General features: G+C 37.1%; 1 protein-coding gene across 1 annotated transcript; it reads left to right on the forward strand.

The window, feature by feature from the left end:
* The first annotated feature begins 1,329 nt into the window (after positions 1-1,329).
* LOC115991403 (dehydrogenase/reductase SDR family member 7) lies at positions 1,330-19,631 on the forward strand. The gene is made up of 12 exons (XM_031115100.1): positions 1,330-1,622; positions 1,765-1,820; positions 1,913-1,946; positions 2,796-2,894; positions 2,983-3,131; positions 3,680-3,718; positions 3,867-3,959; positions 4,330-4,428; positions 6,669-6,770; positions 7,559-7,642; positions 18,344-18,409; positions 18,614-19,631. The coding sequence occupies exons 1-12, from the start codon at positions 1,541-1,543 to the stop codon at positions 18,698-18,700; spliced, it is 990 nt and encodes a 329-aa protein (XP_030970960.1). The 5' UTR covers positions 1,330-1,540; the 3' UTR covers positions 18,701-19,631.
* The last annotated feature ends 731 nt before the right edge of the window (positions 19,632-20,362 follow it).

The following is a 20,362-nucleotide window of genomic DNA, read 5'->3' on the forward strand; positions in this document are numbered from 1 at the left end:
AGAGGAAATCATGGAATTACACTTCGACTAAGCTTGCTTCTGGAGTGGAGTGACTGCTATTGAAGCGTTAATGCTTCCAATGACAAATTCTAGCTTGCTTTTAGCATCTAAGGCTATTTTCATGGCTCTAGTCCAAGTAGAGTAATTGTCTTCAGTTAAAAGCTGAGAGACCAGAATTCCACTGGTGTTTCACTGTGAAGTAGAAAAAATGGACTTTGAGGATCCTCTATTGGTGAAAGTGCACGCTGAGAAGAAGAAAAAGAACTTGGATTGGAATTGGACGCCATTGAAAGGTCGGACTTTGATACCATGTAAGAAATACAACTAGAGAAGAATGAAGCTTGAGAGCTAGAGAGAGTTTTGAGAAATTTCTCTATATTGTATTGAATGAATAAATATGTACAAGAACTGAGATATATATCAATATCACAAAGGAAACTAACTACTTAAACTATCAGCAAGGTTAGTTACAGCACGTGTGATAGTCATGTGTGTGCTTTACATGAGTTAATAAATAAACTATCTAAACTACTTGCAGTATAGCCAACAACTAGTTAGGCTTTGTTGTTTCACACACTCTGCTTGTCATTTAGCTTGCTATTTATGTACTTCTTTCTTTTTCTTCATTTTCTGATCTTTAGGATCTTCACACCGTCTTCCTCTAGCTGTATCTTTTTTAGTTGGATTTGAGGGATACTTGTCCCATTAGACTCTCATCTTGCAATTTCTTGGTCATGAAGACAGATGTTTGAGGTGTCTTTATTGTTCAGATCAATCATTCATCATTTAATAAGGCTAACATTAGGTAGGAATAGTTAATTAATGCGGAAGTGACTGTTTCATTGGGCTCTACATCATCATCTTTAAACTCCTCAGGAAATAAGGAGACCAAAATCTTATCTTCGGTGGACCTGCTGATCCCTTGTTGGCTAGCTCGTTGTTCCTCGGGGCGCACCAAACTCTTTGATTTCCTTGACGGTGGGTTCGCCATTGTCCTTTTCTTTCGAGTTTGGGCTTTTCAATGTTTGCACATGGGCCGGACCCGTTTCGTGGAAGTGGTTTTTTTGGAACACTCTCCTCGAATCAAGGTCCATAGGGCAAACTTATTCCAATCCACAAAAACATATTTTAGTATCACAAATAATCAACTCAATCAAAGAAAATAAACCACAAGTCCATAACAACTAATAAGTTTATATAAGTAAGGTTTGAATGGTATATTGGTAAAATGTCATTTAATTAAATGGGATAGACAAGTCAAACATATTTCATGGGTTAGACACAAATCTGACATGTTTATTAGACGGTTAATTCGAATATGTCACGAATTTATTAAATCTCAGCTCATAACCATTTCGTGTCAGATTTACCGTGGCAAATTTTGCCACCCTGCTTACTCTGATCTGAGTGAAATAAGGAAGTTTTATGGCATTGCCAAATCCCAAAACCAAAACAAGAGTTTGAGCGACATCGTCAAGCCATCAAATATCTAACTGTTCACTCTTCGTCTTCTAACTTCTAACACTAACACGCTTTTAACATGGGCATATTGCTTTCCCTCCTCTTCTTCGTTTCTCTCTTTCTCTTTCTCTTCCTTCTATTCAAATTCGTCACTGCTGATGGTAATTACTCAAAACCCACAAAACCATTTTCTCTCTCTTGCTCTCTCTCTCTCTCTCTCTCTGTGCTTTGTGTGTTAATTCAATTTGGCTGTTGAAATTAATTCATGGGTTTTTGTTTTTTGTTTTGTTTTTTTTTCTTTAGGGGATTTCACTTTGGTATCTAAAAAACATGTAAAGCGTGAAGAGATTGAAGATAAGGTTACCCAGTTCTGATTTTTCAACATTTTCTCATTTCTTACACTTTGTGTTATTTTTGTACTTGAAATAATATGTTTAGTTGTTCTTTTCAGGTTGTTTGGATTACTGGAGCTAGCCGTGGAATTGGTATGCGAGTGTTTAATCTTATGTATTGTGAAACAATGACAAATATGATTTGCTCTTTCTTGAATTTATGCAGCAATAGATGTTTTTTATGGTGATGCTTGGATGGATGTTCATGTTGATGGTTTTGACCTTCATTTCATATATATATATATATATATATATTCATGGAAGCTTTGAAATTTTCACCAGTGGCTTTTATTGTCATCATTGTTATTATCACCATTGGTTTTTATGGCTACTATCATGATGATGGCAGCTACTTTAGCTACGACAGTATTTCAAATATGTGTAAATACTTAATTACTGTTGGTGATTATGGTGATATTGTTCGTTGTAATAAGTAGAGAAGCAAATTTTGTTACATTAGTTTCATTGGTAATATGACGAAACTAACCTAGTTTTGATGTTCTAATATTAATGGCTTGAGGGTGGTCCCTAAACATTGGTGGTGATTTATCTAATTTGGTGAATGTTGACCATTACAAAAAATTAATTCCTATAGTTTTTCCAATGAATTTTCTTGTTTCTGGTGATTCTTGTTTTCATTTATGTTCATTAAGATTCAAAGATATGTTATGGAAATCTTTTTCTTTTCCTCATTGAGTTCTTTTTCTTTTTTTCCTTCTTGTAAATTATAGATTGCAATAGGAGAATTATATATTAGTAGTCTGAGTCTATTCAGGACTCATCTTCTGATCCTTTTGTATGCGATTGACATGTTGAGGTCTCATTCTGGCATCCTTGTTACTTTTATAATTGCCATATTGAATTTTTTTTTTGGTGTCTGCCAATTGTTGTTTTCACATAAAATATATCATTTATTTTCACCTCCTAATGTTGTGTGTGAAGGAGAGATTCTTGCTAAGCAGCTTGCTAGATTAGGCGCCAAGCTCATTCTTTCGGCACGAAATGAAGCTGAATTGGAGCGAGTCAAGAGGCAGCTCACTGGTATGTCCTTTCACTGAATCTTTGTGTAAGCTATCAAATATTTTAAATATTGCACCCCTTTCTTAAAATGTGGCTAGCATGCCTGCAGGTAAACATGCACCTGATGAAGTGAAGATTTTACCATTGGACCTGACGTCTGCAGAAGATTCCCTCAAAGCAGTTGTGGAGAAAGCAGAATCCATTTTTCCTGGTTCTGGTGTTGATTATATGATCCATAATGCAGCTTTTGAGCGTCCTGTATGTGAGATATTGCTTTTATTTTCCTTCAAAGTTTCATTGTGAAGCTAAATGGATGCTGCTTACTTTCTTGTTAAAAGATCTACTGTATTTACACTGAAGTATCACTTGACAATTTTCCTATGCTGCACACATTAGGATAACCTGAAAATTTCTATAATTATGTGTTTAAATTTAGTTTTTTCAATTAGCAAAATCAGCAAAAGTAATTTGATTTGTGAATCCTAAATATTGTATATATCATACTGAAGGATTGGGCTATTTTATTGGTATGTTAATGCCGTTGGTAGTTGTAATTTGAGTAATAAGCTGTAAGCTGAACATGCAGTATTTACAACAGCAAATACCACAAGTAAGAACATTTTTATTTCGTTAAAGCATGCATACAATTGCTCTCCAATTTGCTTCTTGTGAAAAGTAGTTCCATTTCCTAGGTCAGTAAGGTGACTTTGATGCATTATGAGCAAAGAATGACTTTATGTTGAGCCAACAACGTTAATCTATATATATGTTTATCATTTTTTTATTATATATTATTGTTTTGGCAGAAAACGTCAGCTTTGGATGTCACTGAGGATAGTGTTAAGGTATCAAAAGAATGTCACTGATATTTATACCCAGTGGTTTGAGTTTAATTATCAAGATGATTTACCCATGGTTACTAAATTTCTTTTGGTGCTATTCCATTTGTATCACTCTTCTGAAAGTTATCATATTACTCTCTTGTGCAAGTAGGCAACATTCACTGTAAATGTTCTGGGGACAATCTCTCTCACGCGGTTCCTGGTGCCTTTCATGCTGAAGCGGGGGAAGGGTCATTTTGTTGTGGTATGTGGAAACTAGTTGTTTTATAATGTCAAATTTTGGTTCCAAAATGTCATTTCATTATAAGAAATATATTGGATGGATATTTACTTAATATTTTGAGACATGCCCCTTGTCTTTGAGTAGCTGGATAATATTAAGCAGGGACCTTGGCATGCTCTCAGAAATAAACTATTGCAGATAATATGTTTTCCAAGATTAGTTAGAATTGTTTGTTTGTGTTTACAAAGTATGACTCAGGATCTGTCTGGGTTTTGCTAGTTGATAAGCAGGTTAACTGATTATAGAGAGCTGAATCCCAGTTATTTTATTTTCCTTCCCCCCTTTCACTCTTCTATTATTGTTTTGTTGTGATATTTGCTTAAACATGCAGATGAGCAGTGCTGCAGGAAAGACACCTGCACCAGGTCAGGCCGTATACTCCGCTTCTAAATATGCTCTAAATGGATACTTTCACACCTTGCGCTCCGAGGTATAATTATAACTTCTTTCATGAGGCATAAGAATTCAAGTTACAAGCAAAGAAAGGATACTTACCCAAAAAAAAAAAGAAAAGAAAAATTCAAGTTACATTTGGTGCTTCAACTATAAATTTGCGATCTCTGACTTTCTACTTAAACATGTTGAATGACTACAGTTGTTAGTGATTTGTAGGTTGCCCAGGGTTGAGATTGTGAGATACCTGTTCTAGTTTGAATGTCTTAAATATGAGCTAGATGGGACTATTCTGATGGTTTTTGTACCAAATGGTATTCCTTTCCCCTTATAAGGGAAGGGAAGGGTGAGATCTGTTAAAATTGAGTGAAATGTATTCACCTATTAAAAATGTGAGCTAGATGGGCTATACTAATTAGTTATGCATGAAAATTTTCACTAATTCAGGTTAACTTTGATTTCAATGCATTTTCTAGGGGTGAAATTGTTTTGGTTGGTTGATTGGTTTTGGGGGGGGGGGGGGTTTGGTACTGAACCAAAGTTTTTGATTTTTCATTTTGGCTACTGACACATCCAAATTAAAAATTTTCACAACCCTAAAGAACCAGCTTTCTTTCAAGCTTCAACAAATAATATAATTTGAAAACAATAACTGATTTCAATATAGAGGCTAGGAACCTCATAAAACCTAGAAATGGTGAGCACATAAAAACTCAAGAAATATAAAATTTTTACCGATCTCTAAAAATGGGTATTCGAATACAAGAGATATCATAAAACCCTAGAATCCCACACAACAAGCCTCAAAGCTTCAAACAAATTGGGATAGCAGAGATAAAAGAAACCCTAGAAACCAAATATCTAACCACTTGATGTGATTCAAACAGAACAAGCAGTAACATACAGAGAAATACATAGAATAGATAATTGAGAAACACTCAATACGAAATGTTTAAATAATACATTAGAGAATTCAATGTTGTGGTTTTATATTCCACACAACAATGCCTGTCAATACGTTTGAAATAGCATTTTAACTAGTGGTCCTGTTGTTAGGAACCCATGGGTAGAACTCACCCTTAAAAACCGGCTTGCATGGGGAGGGTGCCTAAGAGCTTATAAAAACACATGGTTAAGCTTATACTTAATTCATGTGGGACACTAGATCATAACATACCACCACGCTCCGTAGTCGACGTCCACGACAACTTACTTTAGTGACACTGACCCGATGGTAGCCCTTTCTCTTTTGGTGGCTCCATTCACTTATCAGTTATTTTAATCTAGTCTCTAAGTCGCCCCCTTCAAGATCCGACTACAAAGCCGCAACTCATTTGATCCCATACTCAATGAGCTACACCCGATTACTTGAGGTGGTAGCTGGCTCTGATACCAAATGTTAGAAACTCATGGGTAGAACTTACCCTTGAAAACCAGCTTGCAAGGAAAGGGTGCCCAAGAGTATATAAATATATGGTTAAGCTTACACCTAATCCATATGGGACACTAGGATCATACCACTGATAATGGCTGCTTGAGAAAGATTGAAAGAAGTCTGAATTCTAGTATATTACTGTCTCAACGAGTGGCAGGAAATTTTGAGTTGTTGAATCCTCTGACATAAATGTGAGGATGCTAAACTCAATATATGATTTGCTTCCAAGTCTAGATGAAAGGCTGATTTTTCTGAGATCAATTTATGGAGGGTGGTTGTGATTGTTGATTTCGACGTTCACCTGATTTATAAACTTTTCTCTAGTGTGCCACTATTGCTTACTTTTTTGGGGAGCCTTAATGCAGAAAATCTAACTTCCAAACCCCTCTAGGGCAATCATCACTTGCTAGTTCAAAGCTGATTTGTCAAAATCATGTGATCTTTGTCAGTTCCCCATCCTCCCTGTATCAGGAGTAAATAATGAAGACTTTAGAAAGGTTCCATCAGTTGGCAGCTAAGAACCAATTTATCTTGCAATTTAAAATTTAAAAAAAAAAAAAAATCAGAATGATAAAGTTGAAAACTATACAAGGATGAGCGTACTCTAGAAGGAACATCTTCTCTTCCACACTTGTAGGTCGGTTTCATTCTGTGCTTAATGAGCACCTAAGGTTTCACATAAAGAAAATTGGAAATGAAGAATAAAAACTAAAGTTATTAAGTTGTTAATGTTTTTCAGATCTTTTGAATTAACTTTTTAGTACTATTGTGTTAGCTTATTGTTGTTAAAATTTCTTCATTTTCTTTCTTCTCACATGCTTGTTGCTCTTTCATGGTTGCAGCTCTTCCAGAAAGGAATTAAGGTGACTGTTGTCTGTCCTGGGCCGATAGAAACGTCAAATAATTCTGGAGTAAAAACTTCAGAAAACAAGGGTTCTCTTGAGGTGAGTTGTTTTTGTAATTTTATTTATTACATTAAAAGAATAAATTACTTCTATTTTTGCTAGTGTTGGATCTCCTTCCTTCAATTGATTTTACAATTTTATCCAAATCCAAAAGGTAAGACGATGGATAATATTAGTTATTGGGGAAAAAGTGCATATTTTATATATTGATTGGATTATGGTGCATTGACTGCAACGTCAAAATTTCCATGAGTTTGAATTCTAACAAAGAGCATTTCATAGTCTATAAAGGCACAAAATATAGTGTGAGGTTCCGGGCTTCTGAAAAATAAGATTTATTTTATGTTTTGTCACATTCTGTTGGAGTTACTGATCCATGATAGTTGGTCCTCTTCACAGAAGAAAGCAATTAAAAAGTAAGTCTTTATAATTTGGTCATTAGCTGGTGGCTTATTGGAAGATATCAATATTTATAATAAATGTGTCTGGGACTCGTGGGTACGTAATGAAAGGTACCATATATTGGATTAGTTATGCTTTTAAGCAAGTATGTTGCGGCTGTCATAAGCTATAGAGATCCTTGTATATGGTGATGACAATATCATAGCCTGAAATATTTTTCAGTTTTGTTTGGTCAGTCTCTTTTTCAATTTGCAAGTAGGCAACATGTAGACATCGTTCTGACAGTATTTCTTTCTTTTGGATTTGTTCTTGTCATTATTGTTCATCACTTTTATGCTGCCAACCTTAGGTGATGGGCAATGTATTTCTTAAATTCGTCTTTTCAAATGATTCGCTTGATCTTTTGTTATTTCCTCCTCATACAGAAGCGTGTGTCCTCAGAACGTTGCGCTAAGCTGACTATTGTTGCTGCCTCCCATGGTCTAAAGGAAGTTTGGATATCAAATCAGGTATATGCTTTACTATTAGCAATTCACCTCTGTAAAATATGTATATAGGTTATGTTACTATGTGCTCCTCTTTCCACGGCTTTGTTGGTAGGTTGATTTAGGTTTACAAGACGGCTATATCTAGAAGTTCCTGGAAAACTTAAAGCAAGAGCTCTACTTGAAAATATAAAAATAAAATGAAAAGAACAAAGAAAAAGTAAAATCCATTGTAGTCAGACTATACATGCAAATTTAATGCTGTTTATATGATAGCTGTTTATGCACTTGTTACCAGAGAGAAGACATCAAGTTGAATTGCTGCTGATCTAGATAAAAACAAAGACTTATTTACTGCAATGATAATATGTTATGCATGATTTATCTCTTTCCTTATATTTGAGATGTTTATAAAACATGGTTTTTGGCATCCGGATGAAAATGCCAATGATCCAATGTAATTGATTCTCAAAAGGGTGCATAATTGTAAATCTTTGCGACTCTATAGAGCTTCTTTCTGCCTCAACTCCTACCAGGTCAACTTTACAAGTACATTCATTTAGACTTTCAAAGTTCCTGTTAAGGTTGAAAATTTCCTGCTCTAAGGAAATGTTAGGCTCTCCCAACTTTGTGTGCATCATGTGCAAATTAGCTTCAGATATTCTATTTGTTTATGTAGTGACTCATTACATTGCAACTTCTTCTATGTGGCTTTGACTAGTTTGAGTGGTCCCGAACATTGTTAGCAGCCAATTTTCAATTGCTGGAAAGCAAGTCCTGCCCTAAAGGTTTTCTGTTCAACTACAAATGTAAAACAACTACTTAAAACATCTTCAATAGATTGAGGCCTGGCTACCTTGAATTAGCCATAGATTTTTCTCTGTTCTCCTGCTTTCTTTTGTTTGTTTTTTTATGCTTCTTTTTGTTGATTTTTTTTTCATTATGGGAGGCTCTGTTTTTTTCTTCTTTGAATCAAGAACCTTTAGAGTTTACAGTTGAGGAAGGTGGTACATTTTACCAGCTTTGTATTTATGAGAGGCAGAGATTCTTTAAGATCAATTTTCATGGGAAAAGGAAGTGCAAAGAGATTGCTGTTCAATGTGGAAGAACTGATCTCTGGATAGTCTCATGGTCAGTTTGTGAAATCCTTCCGTGAGGGTGACAAATTTTTTATTCTGCAGTTGGGATCCAACACCTACAGCTCTTTCTTATTAATATCTGAACTCATTCATGGTTGCCGTAAGGGTTCTATAGTGGTGCAAGAAGGGAAGTCGGGGAGTCTCTAGCTTCCAAGCAAGCAACCACAGGTATTCCCAAAAGAGACGCTTCAAAAACCTTTGCATTGGTGGTGGTGGAGGAAATAAAGGAAAGAATAAAACTGCATTTGTTCAAAATTCAAATCTGAGTTGAAAGTAACGGTATAAAATCTGAGTTGTTGACCTTGGATATTTTTATGCGTATGGAGTGTGGGAAAGAAAGATGGGAGATGGGCTATAGAGGTTAATGAAGTGGGCCCAAAAGTGGTGCAACCTCTAAAGCCCACTGTTCATAATGTTATTACTTCTAACCCACTTAATACAGCCAAGCCCAAATCTGTCTGTTTGGAGGCAGCCCACAGTCAGTGTTTAAAATCTGCCTTCAAACTCAGGTTTGAAATTGCAAGATTCGAGCCAACAAGCCAGTTTCGGCGGAGACCGAGACCCACCCCGATGGTGCACATTCGGCGATATGCTACTACTATCACAGAACCTGTTGTACCTTTGTCTCTTGTCTCACCATCTGTATCGGCAAGCCCAGGTACCGACAAGTCAATTTCAGGTGGTTCTCACTTGGTGCCTTCCGATACCAGTTCTGATGGCGAAGTTACAGCAGATTCTGTCCTTGCATGCTATTGAACCCAGTAAGACTTGGGGTACATCAGAAAAATGGGTTCTCGAACTCAAAGATAGGAGACAGGTGGTGGTACCAATTGAGATCAAAAGCCCATTGATAGATAGTGCTTTGGTTTCTAATGTTGATGTGGAACAAAAGGAAGGCTTCAAATTATACAAAGTAATTCTGAATGGGATACGGTGCTTGTGGAGGAGGTTGTTCTTCAGAAGACACTGGTGATTTGGTTGATGTATGTCAGCACTATAAGGACTCTTTTTAGAGCCACTGAGCGTAACCCCTTTGGCTATGTCAAGTTCAATGGAGGCTCCAGTTCTAAGGGATCATTCAGACAGGGTTGAAGATGTTTCACCACAAATGTCTCAATGGTTTCAAAGTAAATTCCAGGGGTTTGATAATTTTTTGGAGACTTCAGTTGAAGGGTTGGAAAAAGTGGCAACAAGTTTTCTCCTGGCTGTTGAAGCGAAGATGAAACAGAGGGAGTTTGAGTTTTTTGCTCAGAAAAAGAAAATACAGGGAGGAGGGAGGGGTTTACGGGAACTACGGAGCTTATTTAGTTCTGTTAATTATGACTTTTCTTCAGTTAGGCCTTGCAGTGTTAGTAGGGAGAGGGCTTTGATTGTGTCTAAATGAATTTGAAGATTTTATTTTGGAATGTGAGAGGCCTGCAAGAAAGGGATAAAAGGCTTCAAATTAAGAATCTTATCAGAATGTGGCGAGCTGATATCATGTATACAAGAGACAAAGGTGGAACTGATTACTAGGGGATTTGTTAGAAGTTTATGGGGTTGTCACTATGTGGATTGGGTGTACTTGGGATCTTTGGGCGCCTTAGGAGGGATTTTGGTTATGTGGGATAGAAGGGTGACGCAGGACAACCAGAACAAAATTGAAATAACAAAAAAATAAAAGATATGACCTAGGAGTCAGCACCTAGGCCTTGCTTGGAGTTAGCACCAAGCGGGGAAACCACTAGGAGTCAACACCTAGGGTAGATCTGGAGTCAGCACTGGACCAAAAGAGACCAAACGGCCATTATTTTCATTCATCAAAATATCAACTGTCTCTTCAAGGAGTACAATAAGTTGCTTAAAGGATTACTAAACCCTAGTTCTAATTGGCTAGGAAATCCTAATTGCCTTATTATAAAAATACCCTTGTTGACTAGGAAACCGTAATTGCCTTATTACAAAAATACCCTTGCTTCTAAATTAAAATACTAATAATCCAATAAACTAATTGGACTTAAAACATAAAAATACAATTGACTAGCAAACATAAATAATACTAAATAATAATTTTCTTGCATCTCCCGCATCAAAGGGTAGTGGAGAAGTTAGAAGAAGCTGTGGGGCACTACTCAGTTTCTTGCAGATTCAAGAATGTGGGTGATAATTTTGAATGGGCATTCATTGGTGTTTATGGTCCTAATGTGGACAAGGAGTGTAGATTGTTGTGGGAGGAATTGTTGGGTCTTCATAGTTGGTGGAATGTGCCTCGGTGTGTATCAAGGGATTTCAATGTTGTTCGTTTCCCAACGGAGCAATTAGGGGTTGTTAATTTTACCCAAGCAATGCATGACTTCTCAGATTTCATTTCTGTGCATGGTTTGTTGGATATCCCTATGGCAGGTGGTAGGTATTCATGGTTCAATTCCATCTCTGGATCTTGGATAGATCGTTTCCTTTTTTCTCTTGATTGGGAAGATCATTATCACAATATGCCATAAAGGAGGTTGGTTAGAGTCTTATTTGATCACTTTCCAATTATCTTGGAGGGTGATGCAATTCAGAAGGGACGAAGACCTTTTCATTTTGAGAATATGTGGCTCCAGGTGGAAGGTTTTGTGGGGAAGGTGAAAGATTGGTGGGATTCTTATCAATTTTAAGGTACACCTAGCTACAGAATGGCCATGAAATTAAAAGCCCTGAAGGCAAACTTGAAGAAGTGGAACGAAATGGAGTTCGGAAACGTGGCTGTAAAAAAAATACAACTGTAGAGTGATTTGAATGCTTTGGTTGCAAAAGAAGAAGTGGTAGTTCTATTAGAAGAGGAGAAGTTAGAGAAGGCAAGGCTTCAAACAGAATTTAAAAAAACCAGCCTTTTGGAAGAGATTAGTTGGAGGCAAAAATAAAAAATGCTTTACTTGAAGGAAGGGGATAGCAATACAAAGTTCTTTCATCAAATGGCTAACTCACATAGAAGAAACAATGCAATTTCTAATCTCAAGGTTGATGGGGTCCTGACTTCTGATAAAAAAAGTATAGAGGATTGCATTATTTAGTTTTATAAAAATTTATTTAGGGAACATAAGGTCTATCGTCCACACCCGGATGTGTTGAATTTTCCTAAAATCTCTGATGACAAGGCTGGCTGGTTGGTGAGGCCTTTTGATGAAGTAGAAGTTTTTGGGGTAGTTAAAGATATTGAGGGGGATAAATGATGCAGGAGATGCAAGAAAATTATTATTTAGTATTATTTATATTTGCTAGTCAATTGTATTTTTATGTTTTAGGTTTTATTAGTTTATTGGGTTATTAGTATTTTAATTTAGAAGCAAGGATATTTTTGTAATGAGGCAATTAGGGTTTCCTAGCTAGCAAGGGTATTTTTGTAATAAGGCAATTAGGGTTTCCTAGTCAATTAGAACTAGGATTTAGTAATCCTTTATAAGCAACTTATTGTACTCCTTGAGGAGACCGTTGATATTTTGATGAATGAAAACAATGGCCGTTTGGTTTTTCTTTGGTCTGGTGCTGACTCTAGGTCTACCCTAGGTGCTGACTCCTAGTGGTTTCTCCCGCTTGGTGCTGACTCCAAGCAAGGCCTAGGTGCTGACTCCTAGGTCATATCCTTTATTTTTCCGTTCTTTCAATATTGTTCTGGTAGTCCTGCGTCAGTTTTGGTATCAGAGCAAACACCGATCTGTTGAAGCATCACGGCAGGAAAGAACCAGAAAATATCACCAAAAAAAAAAAAAAAAAAGAACCAGATTTTGAAGCCAACCAGAAACCTCTAGTGCAGAACCCACAATCAAGTTTCCAAATCCCTTGCAACCACAAAGAGAGAAGAGACCCACGTTGAGACCCATCGGCAACCTTGACCAACCACCGCTGATATTGACCCACTAGCCGCCGAAACCCACAGATTAGCACTTAGCTGCCGCCGACACCATCTTCAACTATTGCCGCTAAGGACGTCGACCACCACCGATGCCAAGACCCAAGACATCGCGCCGCCACTCCTCTACGATTCAAGCCGCTGCTGTCTTCCCCGTCTTCGCACCGCCACAGCCGTCAATCCCTAGCACCGTGTCCATCACCGAGCCTCTTTTCAGTTTAGAGAATGTTGTCTCTTTTAGTTTCTATGGTTTCCTTTTTTTAAAAGTCTGTCCTGTAGTTTGCATTCTTTTTTAAGTTTATTGTTTGCTTTCTTTAAGTCTGTAGTTCCTTAAGTCCAGCAGTGTATTTTATTATTTTGCAAAAAAAAAAAAAAAAAAAAAAAAGACCAAGCAGAGTCCAGGCTTGTGACAGACCAGTCCAAGCCCAGTTCCAGCACTACCTGTCCAGAGAACATCGCAGTAGCCCAGGTTCTTGTTCCAACTCCAAACTATTTTTTTGACTCACTATTTTAGAGAACCATGGAAATATTAAAAGCACCTTATTTTGATGGTTATGAAACTTATCCACGAGATTTTGTCAACTGGATGAATGGGATGGAGCGATTCTTTGAGCAAGCAAATTTTGAAGATAACAAAAAGGTTAGGTATGCCAAGTCGAAGTTAATAGGTAAAGCACAAAGGTTTTGGGAGAATCTTGAACGTTTCCGCTATATGGATTATGAACCTGCTATTACTGTGTGGGAAGATATGAAAGAAAAGCTTTGTGATGAGTATTTGTCACCATACTATCGAGCTAAGTATCTGCCCTAATCTCAGTGTGGTACTTTTCAAGTTGAAGCAAATGCGATGACTCCTCATCCTCATCCCATTTCATGTCCTCCGCGCACTTTTGAACAATCTACCAGGAAAGTAACGGAATTAACTGTAAAGCTCATGAAAGAGATTCAGGACAGGATTGCTCAGATGAAGCAAATGAAGACTCAACTTGATTCAATTGGGAAACCAAGGATAATTGATCATAATGAACTTATTGCTGCCCCCATAGAAGACAACATTGATGGTGATATTTTGGTCGTGGAGAATCCTCCAGCAACACCAAAGCCTAATGTTGGCATAGACGTACATGCCTCGACAAGTGTTGCTTTGACAAGCGTGCAAGGAAATGAATCTATTGAAGAACAGCAAGGTGAAAAGATGGTGCCTAAAGAGAGTATTATGTTAGAGGGTGCACATGATGTGAAAGTTGAAGTTGTTGAATGTGCTTCTAATCAACCCTCCACAGTCCTTGAAGATCTACATATTGGTGAAGTCGAAGAGGTTAAAACCACAGTGCTTCCTATGGTTCATAAGATTCAAGAAGAGATTATACTGATTCCACACATTGATCTTGTTATTCCAAATGAGTTTGATGTGGTGGAATTCAAGGTTTTTGTTTTCCCTGTGCTCCCTAAGGTGATTTCAGACTTGAAGCAAGTGTTATTTATCAGCATCCTAATCCTTCAATGCTTTAAAACTCGAGGTCGAGTTTTCTCCAACCAGAGGAGAATGATGCGGGAAATGCAAGAAAATTATTATTTAGTATTATTTATGTTTGCTAGTCAATTGTATTTTTATGTTTTAGGTCTATTAGTTTATTGGATTATTAGTATTTTAATTTAGAAGCAAGGGTATTTTTGTAATAAGGCAATTAGGGTTTCCTAGCTAGCAAGGGTATTTTTGTAATAAGGCAATTAGGGTTTCTTAGCCAATTAGAACTAGAGTTTAGTAATCCTTTATAAGCAACCTATTGTACTCCTTGAGGAGTTAGTTGATATTTTTTATGAATGAAAACAATGGCCGTTTGGTCTTTCTTTGGTCTGGTGCTGACTCTAGGTCTATCTTAGGTGCTGACTCCTAGTGGTTTTCCCGCTTGGTGCTGACTCCAAGCAAGGCCTAAGTGCTGACTCCTAGGTCATATCCTTTATTTTTCCGTTCTTTCCATATTGTTCTGGTTGTCCTGCGTCAATAAAGCTCCTAGCCCAGATGGTTTCCCTATGACTTTTTTCCAAGCTTGTTGGGATGTTATCAAATCTTATAAAACTATGGAGGCAATTAGCAAAATGATGGATAAGGTAGTGACAGAAGGTCGATTGTTTGGATTTGGTGTGGGTACCTCCACAGGTGATCACTTACAGGTAAACTCATTTTCTCTTCGCAGATGATACATTGGTTATATGCGATGCTGATATCGACCAAATGTTGTTTTTGCGCCTGATTTTGTCATGGTTTGAGATTGTATCGGGATTGAAAATTAAATTGGATAAGTCTGAACTAGCAGATGCGTTGGGTTGTAAGCAGGGCTCACTTCCTATGAAATATTTAGGCCTTCCATTGGGTGCAAAATGGAAAGATAGAGCAGTTTGGAATCCCATCATTGAGAAGGTGGAAAGGAGGTTAGCAGGATGGAAAAGATTGTATCTATCCAAAGGGGGGAGACTTATTCTCATAAAAAGTACTTTATCCAATTTACCTACTTATCTCCTTTCCCTTTTTCCAATTTTGGCAGATATAGCATACCATATAGAACAACTTCAACGAAATTTTCTTTGGGGTGGTCTGGGAGATGATTCTAAACGTCACTTGGTGAATTGGTCCAAGGTATGCTCTCCTATCCAGTCTAGGGGTCTAGCAATTCGAAATTTGAGATACTTTAATGAAGCATTATTGGGAAAATGGTTGTGGAGATTTGGGTATGAGAGAGAAGCGTTATGGAGAAGGGTTATAAGGGCTAAATATGGAGTTGAGGAGGGAGATTGGAGCTCTAATTCTGTTCCAGGCTCCCATGGGGTGAGTTTATGGAAATCTATTAGTAGTGGTTGGTCTACTTTTTCTCGCTACATTCAGTTTCAGATTAGAGATGGGACTAGAGTGAAATTTTGGCATGATGTCTAGTGTGGGGATAATCCTTTGAGTATGTGTTTTCCAGATTTATTTAGAATCAGTAATGTAAGGAGGCTTATGTGGCTGATCTAATGCAGTTTCTTAACGGGGTTCTTTTTTCGGACTTAGAATTCCTGCAAGAAATTCATGATAGGGAATTAGATTCTTTGTCTATTTTTTGGAATGTTATATATGGAGTCTCATTGAGAGGTATTGGTGAGGATAAGATGTGTTGGACACCTGCTAAGAGCAAGGGCTTTGAGGTAAGCAGTTACTATCAGGTTTTGTTGGGTGTATGTACTTAATCCTTCCCTTGGAGAAGTATTTGGAAGCAAAAGGTTCCTTCTAGAGTTGCATTTTTTGTTTGGATGATAGCTTTAGGAACTATCTTGACCATTGATAATTTACTTAAGAAGAAGGTGTTGATTCTAGATTGGTGATGTGCAGAAGTAATGGAGAATCGATAGACCATCTTTTACTACATTGTCCTATTCTTTACGAGTTTTGGTCTATGGTGTGCACCTTGTTTGGCATCCACTAGGCGATGCCAAAGACTGTAGTTGAGCTCCTTGCTTGTTGGCAAGGAAATTTTGGTCATCATCGTAATGGTGTTATTTGGATGGCTGTCCCTCATTGTTTGATGTGGTGCATTTGGCAAGAGAGAAACAACCGGTGCTTTGAAGATTCTGAAAGGACTATAGCTGATTTACAACTTTTCTTCTTTAAAACTCTATCGGACTGGATGTCTATCATAGGAAGTCATTCTATTTTTTCGGTCTATGATTTGATGAATGCTTGTAATTTATGTATTTGATTATTTTGTTCCCCTGCTGTATACTCGGGTGACTCATTATTAAGTTTTTGAATAAAATTTCCTTTACTTATCCAAAAAAAAAAAAAAAGTTCCTGCCCTAAATGGCCCAAGGGCCTGGGCTGGAATGGTTTCTGGGAGGCAGCATTGGGCTTTAAAATGAGCCTTAGAAGGCCCGAGGTAACAGGTTTTGGCCTGGTTTCAAGCCCACAGCTGGGTTCTGCAGCTACCAGATGAGTCCATCATTGGGCTTCACAAAGTTCCACATATGTGCTGGAATTAAGATCCTATTTGTTGTTAGGCTTTTAAAGTTGTTTATAACTCAAGAAGACTGATCTAACTGAAATAGATCAGTGCTTGAAGAACTTGGATAAGGATAAACACCAGGATAATAACAATTTGATTGGCTTGGAAAGAAGGTTAACTTCTTCCAGCCCATGACCTATAAATAGGGCTGAACATCAAATGAAGAGAGAGAGAGAGCCTTTGAGGTAAAAAGAGTACTGAAAATCTGCCAAAATTTCCCAATAGACTTCTGTCAGAGAATTTTCCTGACAGAAAAGTGTATCAATTTTTGCTGAAATCTTTCCAGCATATACTGCTGTCGAAGAGAGTTTTCTAAGGGACAAGGTGTACTGACTCAACTGAAATCTCTCCAACATATACTGCTCTCAAAGAGAAGAATTATGATATTTAAAGAGAATGGAAAGTTTCTTTTCTTGCTGTAATCTAAAGGAGAAGAGTGACAGGAAATTTCTGTTTTTGCTGGAATTCAAAGTAAAGGAGAAAAAACATGATTGGAGAGGGAGAAAAAGCTTCTCAGCAGATTGGAACTTACAGGTGGAATTGAAGAACACTCAAGAAGATTTCATTCTTGTATTCTATATGTCCAAAACCAACTTTAGTAAATAAAGAAGCGTTCTTTGAATCCTATGTTCATCAGTTTATGTTTTTGTTTCTTGTTTGTAATCAGAGGTTGTCTTTAGGCATAATTAACAATCAAGGTTTACCTCTCACCACTGCACCATTTCAATCATCTGCCACCACGCCATTACAGCAACCGCTGTGTCTCTCTTAACCTTCAACAATAACAAGAACAACCTCCTATTTTTGGCGCTCTAATGCCTCTCAATCTCAAGAAAGCGCAACGTACGTGTCATCGTCCAGGCCAACTTCATGTGCGTCATCATCCAATCCCCCGAAACTTCTAGAAGCTCTATTTGTGGAGAGGGCAGTGTTGAAGAAGATATGGCTTATTGCATGAGGGTGTTGTGGTTTGGTTGGGTACCAACGTGTTGGTGGGGTCCATTGATTGGGTGGAACAGAGGGGCATGATTGAGAATGTTGGAATGGTGGCTTCTAGTCTTCTAGATCTGGTTTCTGTGAATGAAGAAATAGAGTGAATAGTAGAATTTTAGAAATAACGCCTATAGAGGCGGAATTTGAAAAGAGAAATCGAAGGTCCCAAATTCTGGCTAAATTTCTCTCATGAAATTTGGAATTCCCTTTACACCCGAACAAGGAATTTTAATTGAAAGAGTTTAAAATTCTGTGGTGGGCCTAAATTCTGCCTACAAATCCTTCATCCAAACGCAGCATTATTAATTTTGTGCTCTTTTCCTTTTGAGGTGACTCTCCTCTATTTGTATTTCTTTCTTCCTTTTATTTTTTGGTGTCCTTTTTGTTAGAATATGATCTAGCGATATATAATATTCTACAACTCTAATTTACTCTACTGTTGTGAATATGACAATGCAAACAATTATAAAATATACTTGAAAAATTGAAACTATTAATCAAGACATGAAAGACTGGCTTCATACGATGCTCCAAAATGTCCTCGTGCCTTTGCTTTTTATGTTAAAGTGTAGGAGTACATACACTTCTGCTTTGTTTAGAATGTGCAACAAAATAACTATGCCTTGCTCGTACCATTGACATTTTCTTGTTTAATAATCTCAATCCTTTTGGCTATCTCGTGCAGCCTGTGCTTGCTGTTATGTATTTGGTGCAGTATATGCCTACCATTGGCTATTGGCTCATGGACAAGGTATGTTCTATACCTTTAAATCAATACATTCTGTATTATATTTTATGAAATAAAAAAGAACCATTTGTAGCTCCTACTACGGCACGTGGACTAATAATATGTTGGATGCTAAGTCATTTATTTATTAATCCGATATAATTTTTGGATACTTTTCGGTATTGTTTACTTTGATTTGATGGAGTACTTGATAAAAATAACTTGTAGATCGGTGGAAATCGAGTAGAAGCTGCTGCACAGAAGGGGAACACTTATTCATTGAGCTTACTGTTTGGGAAAAAGAAGGCAGCATAGAAAGCTTGTCTACCATCTATTAGATAGTCAACTAACGCAAGCGCTACCGTAATTTGTGTAATTCATGTATAAACACAAACTATATATGGCCAGGTCCTTTTATGTAAGAACACAGAAAAAATTCCAAAAGAGACAGATGGTTTTGAAGGTGGTAGTTGATTTGTTGGTGGAGACCATAATGTCATAATACTGCTCAATTCAGTCTAGGCCAACTCATAAGTGTGGTGGCGTTTGGAAGGATCTACGTCATTTTTTTTTAATATCCCCATTTGTATGGTAACTTATCAACATGTCGGTTCCTTCTCACGAAGGTGGGTGTGCAATTCTTAATCTCCCTTGAAGCGGTTTAGGCTCAAATCAAGCGTGAGCCTGGGAGTACGCAGTGCCTCTTAGAAAGAAGCAAATGAGTCACCATCGGTTATAGGTCCAAGAACCAAAACATGACTCCATGAAGGTCTTTCTACTAGACAAGGTCTGGAGTTAGGGTACAGGATGGGAAGAGGTTAAGCACCCCAAGCTCGCCCAATCGTAGTTGGCCTTCATATATTGTTGCTTGATTCAGACAAGAGGTAGATTTATCTTAGAAGTTTAGAAGTGTGCGTTTGCATCTAGACCTAGATGTAGTCTACAAGTCATTTGAGACAAGGTATAGAAAGCGATGTAGACATGTGAGTATGAAAGCAAAGAGATAGTCATGGAAAAGAAACTAATTCCTGACAATGAACTCAAAGAAACAAGGCATGGCATGGAAAACAACATGATAGAACAAGCGTGTGCATATGCATACCCAATCATGCATATATGCGGGTATGCGCATGTGGGTACCAAATAGAGTTACGAATCTTACTCCTAAGTGTATTTAAGTCTTATTAGGAAATATTATTAATTGAAGTGGAATCTTCATTAATTGATATGTATTTTCCCTTTATTAGACTTGAATTGTTTTGATTTGACATTAATAGCTTGCATCTTTTAAGGCTTAAAGAGATTTAATTAATTAGGGTCTGATTGACTTGACATCTGATGTTTCCAATTAAAAATGAATAAATCCCCTTAATTATATCAAAACTACCTTTAAACTCAAATGAATTGAATACTAAGTAACTATTGACTTAAAGTTTAGAAAGTATTTGAGTCTATTATATTTGAAATGTTTGCCTTATTTATCTCTAAGGTTTTTAGTTGCCTTATTGAGTTTGAATCATAATTAGAGATTGAATGAGAGAGAAAAGAGAGAGTGAATTAGGGTTTAGAGATAGAAAAGGAAAGAGAAAGAAATGTTTTTAGTATTTTACAATTAATTTCAAACAAGAAAGGAAACAAAAGACAAACAGAATATGCACATTAAAGATAGATAAAAACAGATAAGGAAAGATAATAAAACATGACAATAAAGATAACGGAAACAGAAAATGCAAGAAATTTGGTTGGGCCCAAATTGGCGTACGCAGTAAGAAGGATGCGTACGCACTCTTCTACTCGCGTACACACTTGAGACTCAAGGAGGATTCCCCCCCCCCCCCCCCCCCCCAAAAAAAAAAAAAAAAGAACCTTAGCCATATGAAAAGTGTGTATGCCAAGGTATGGATGTGTATGCATCCTATCTTGTGCATACAAATCTTGAGGCAAATTAAGGATCTTACATGTTCTTAGTACAAACAA

Source organism: Quercus lobata, chromosome 1, assembly GCF_001633185.2.
Source record: "Quercus lobata isolate SW786 chromosome 1, ValleyOak3.0 Primary Assembly, whole genome shotgun sequence".
Taxonomy (NCBI): domain Eukaryota; kingdom Viridiplantae; phylum Streptophyta; class Magnoliopsida; order Fagales; family Fagaceae; genus Quercus; species Quercus lobata.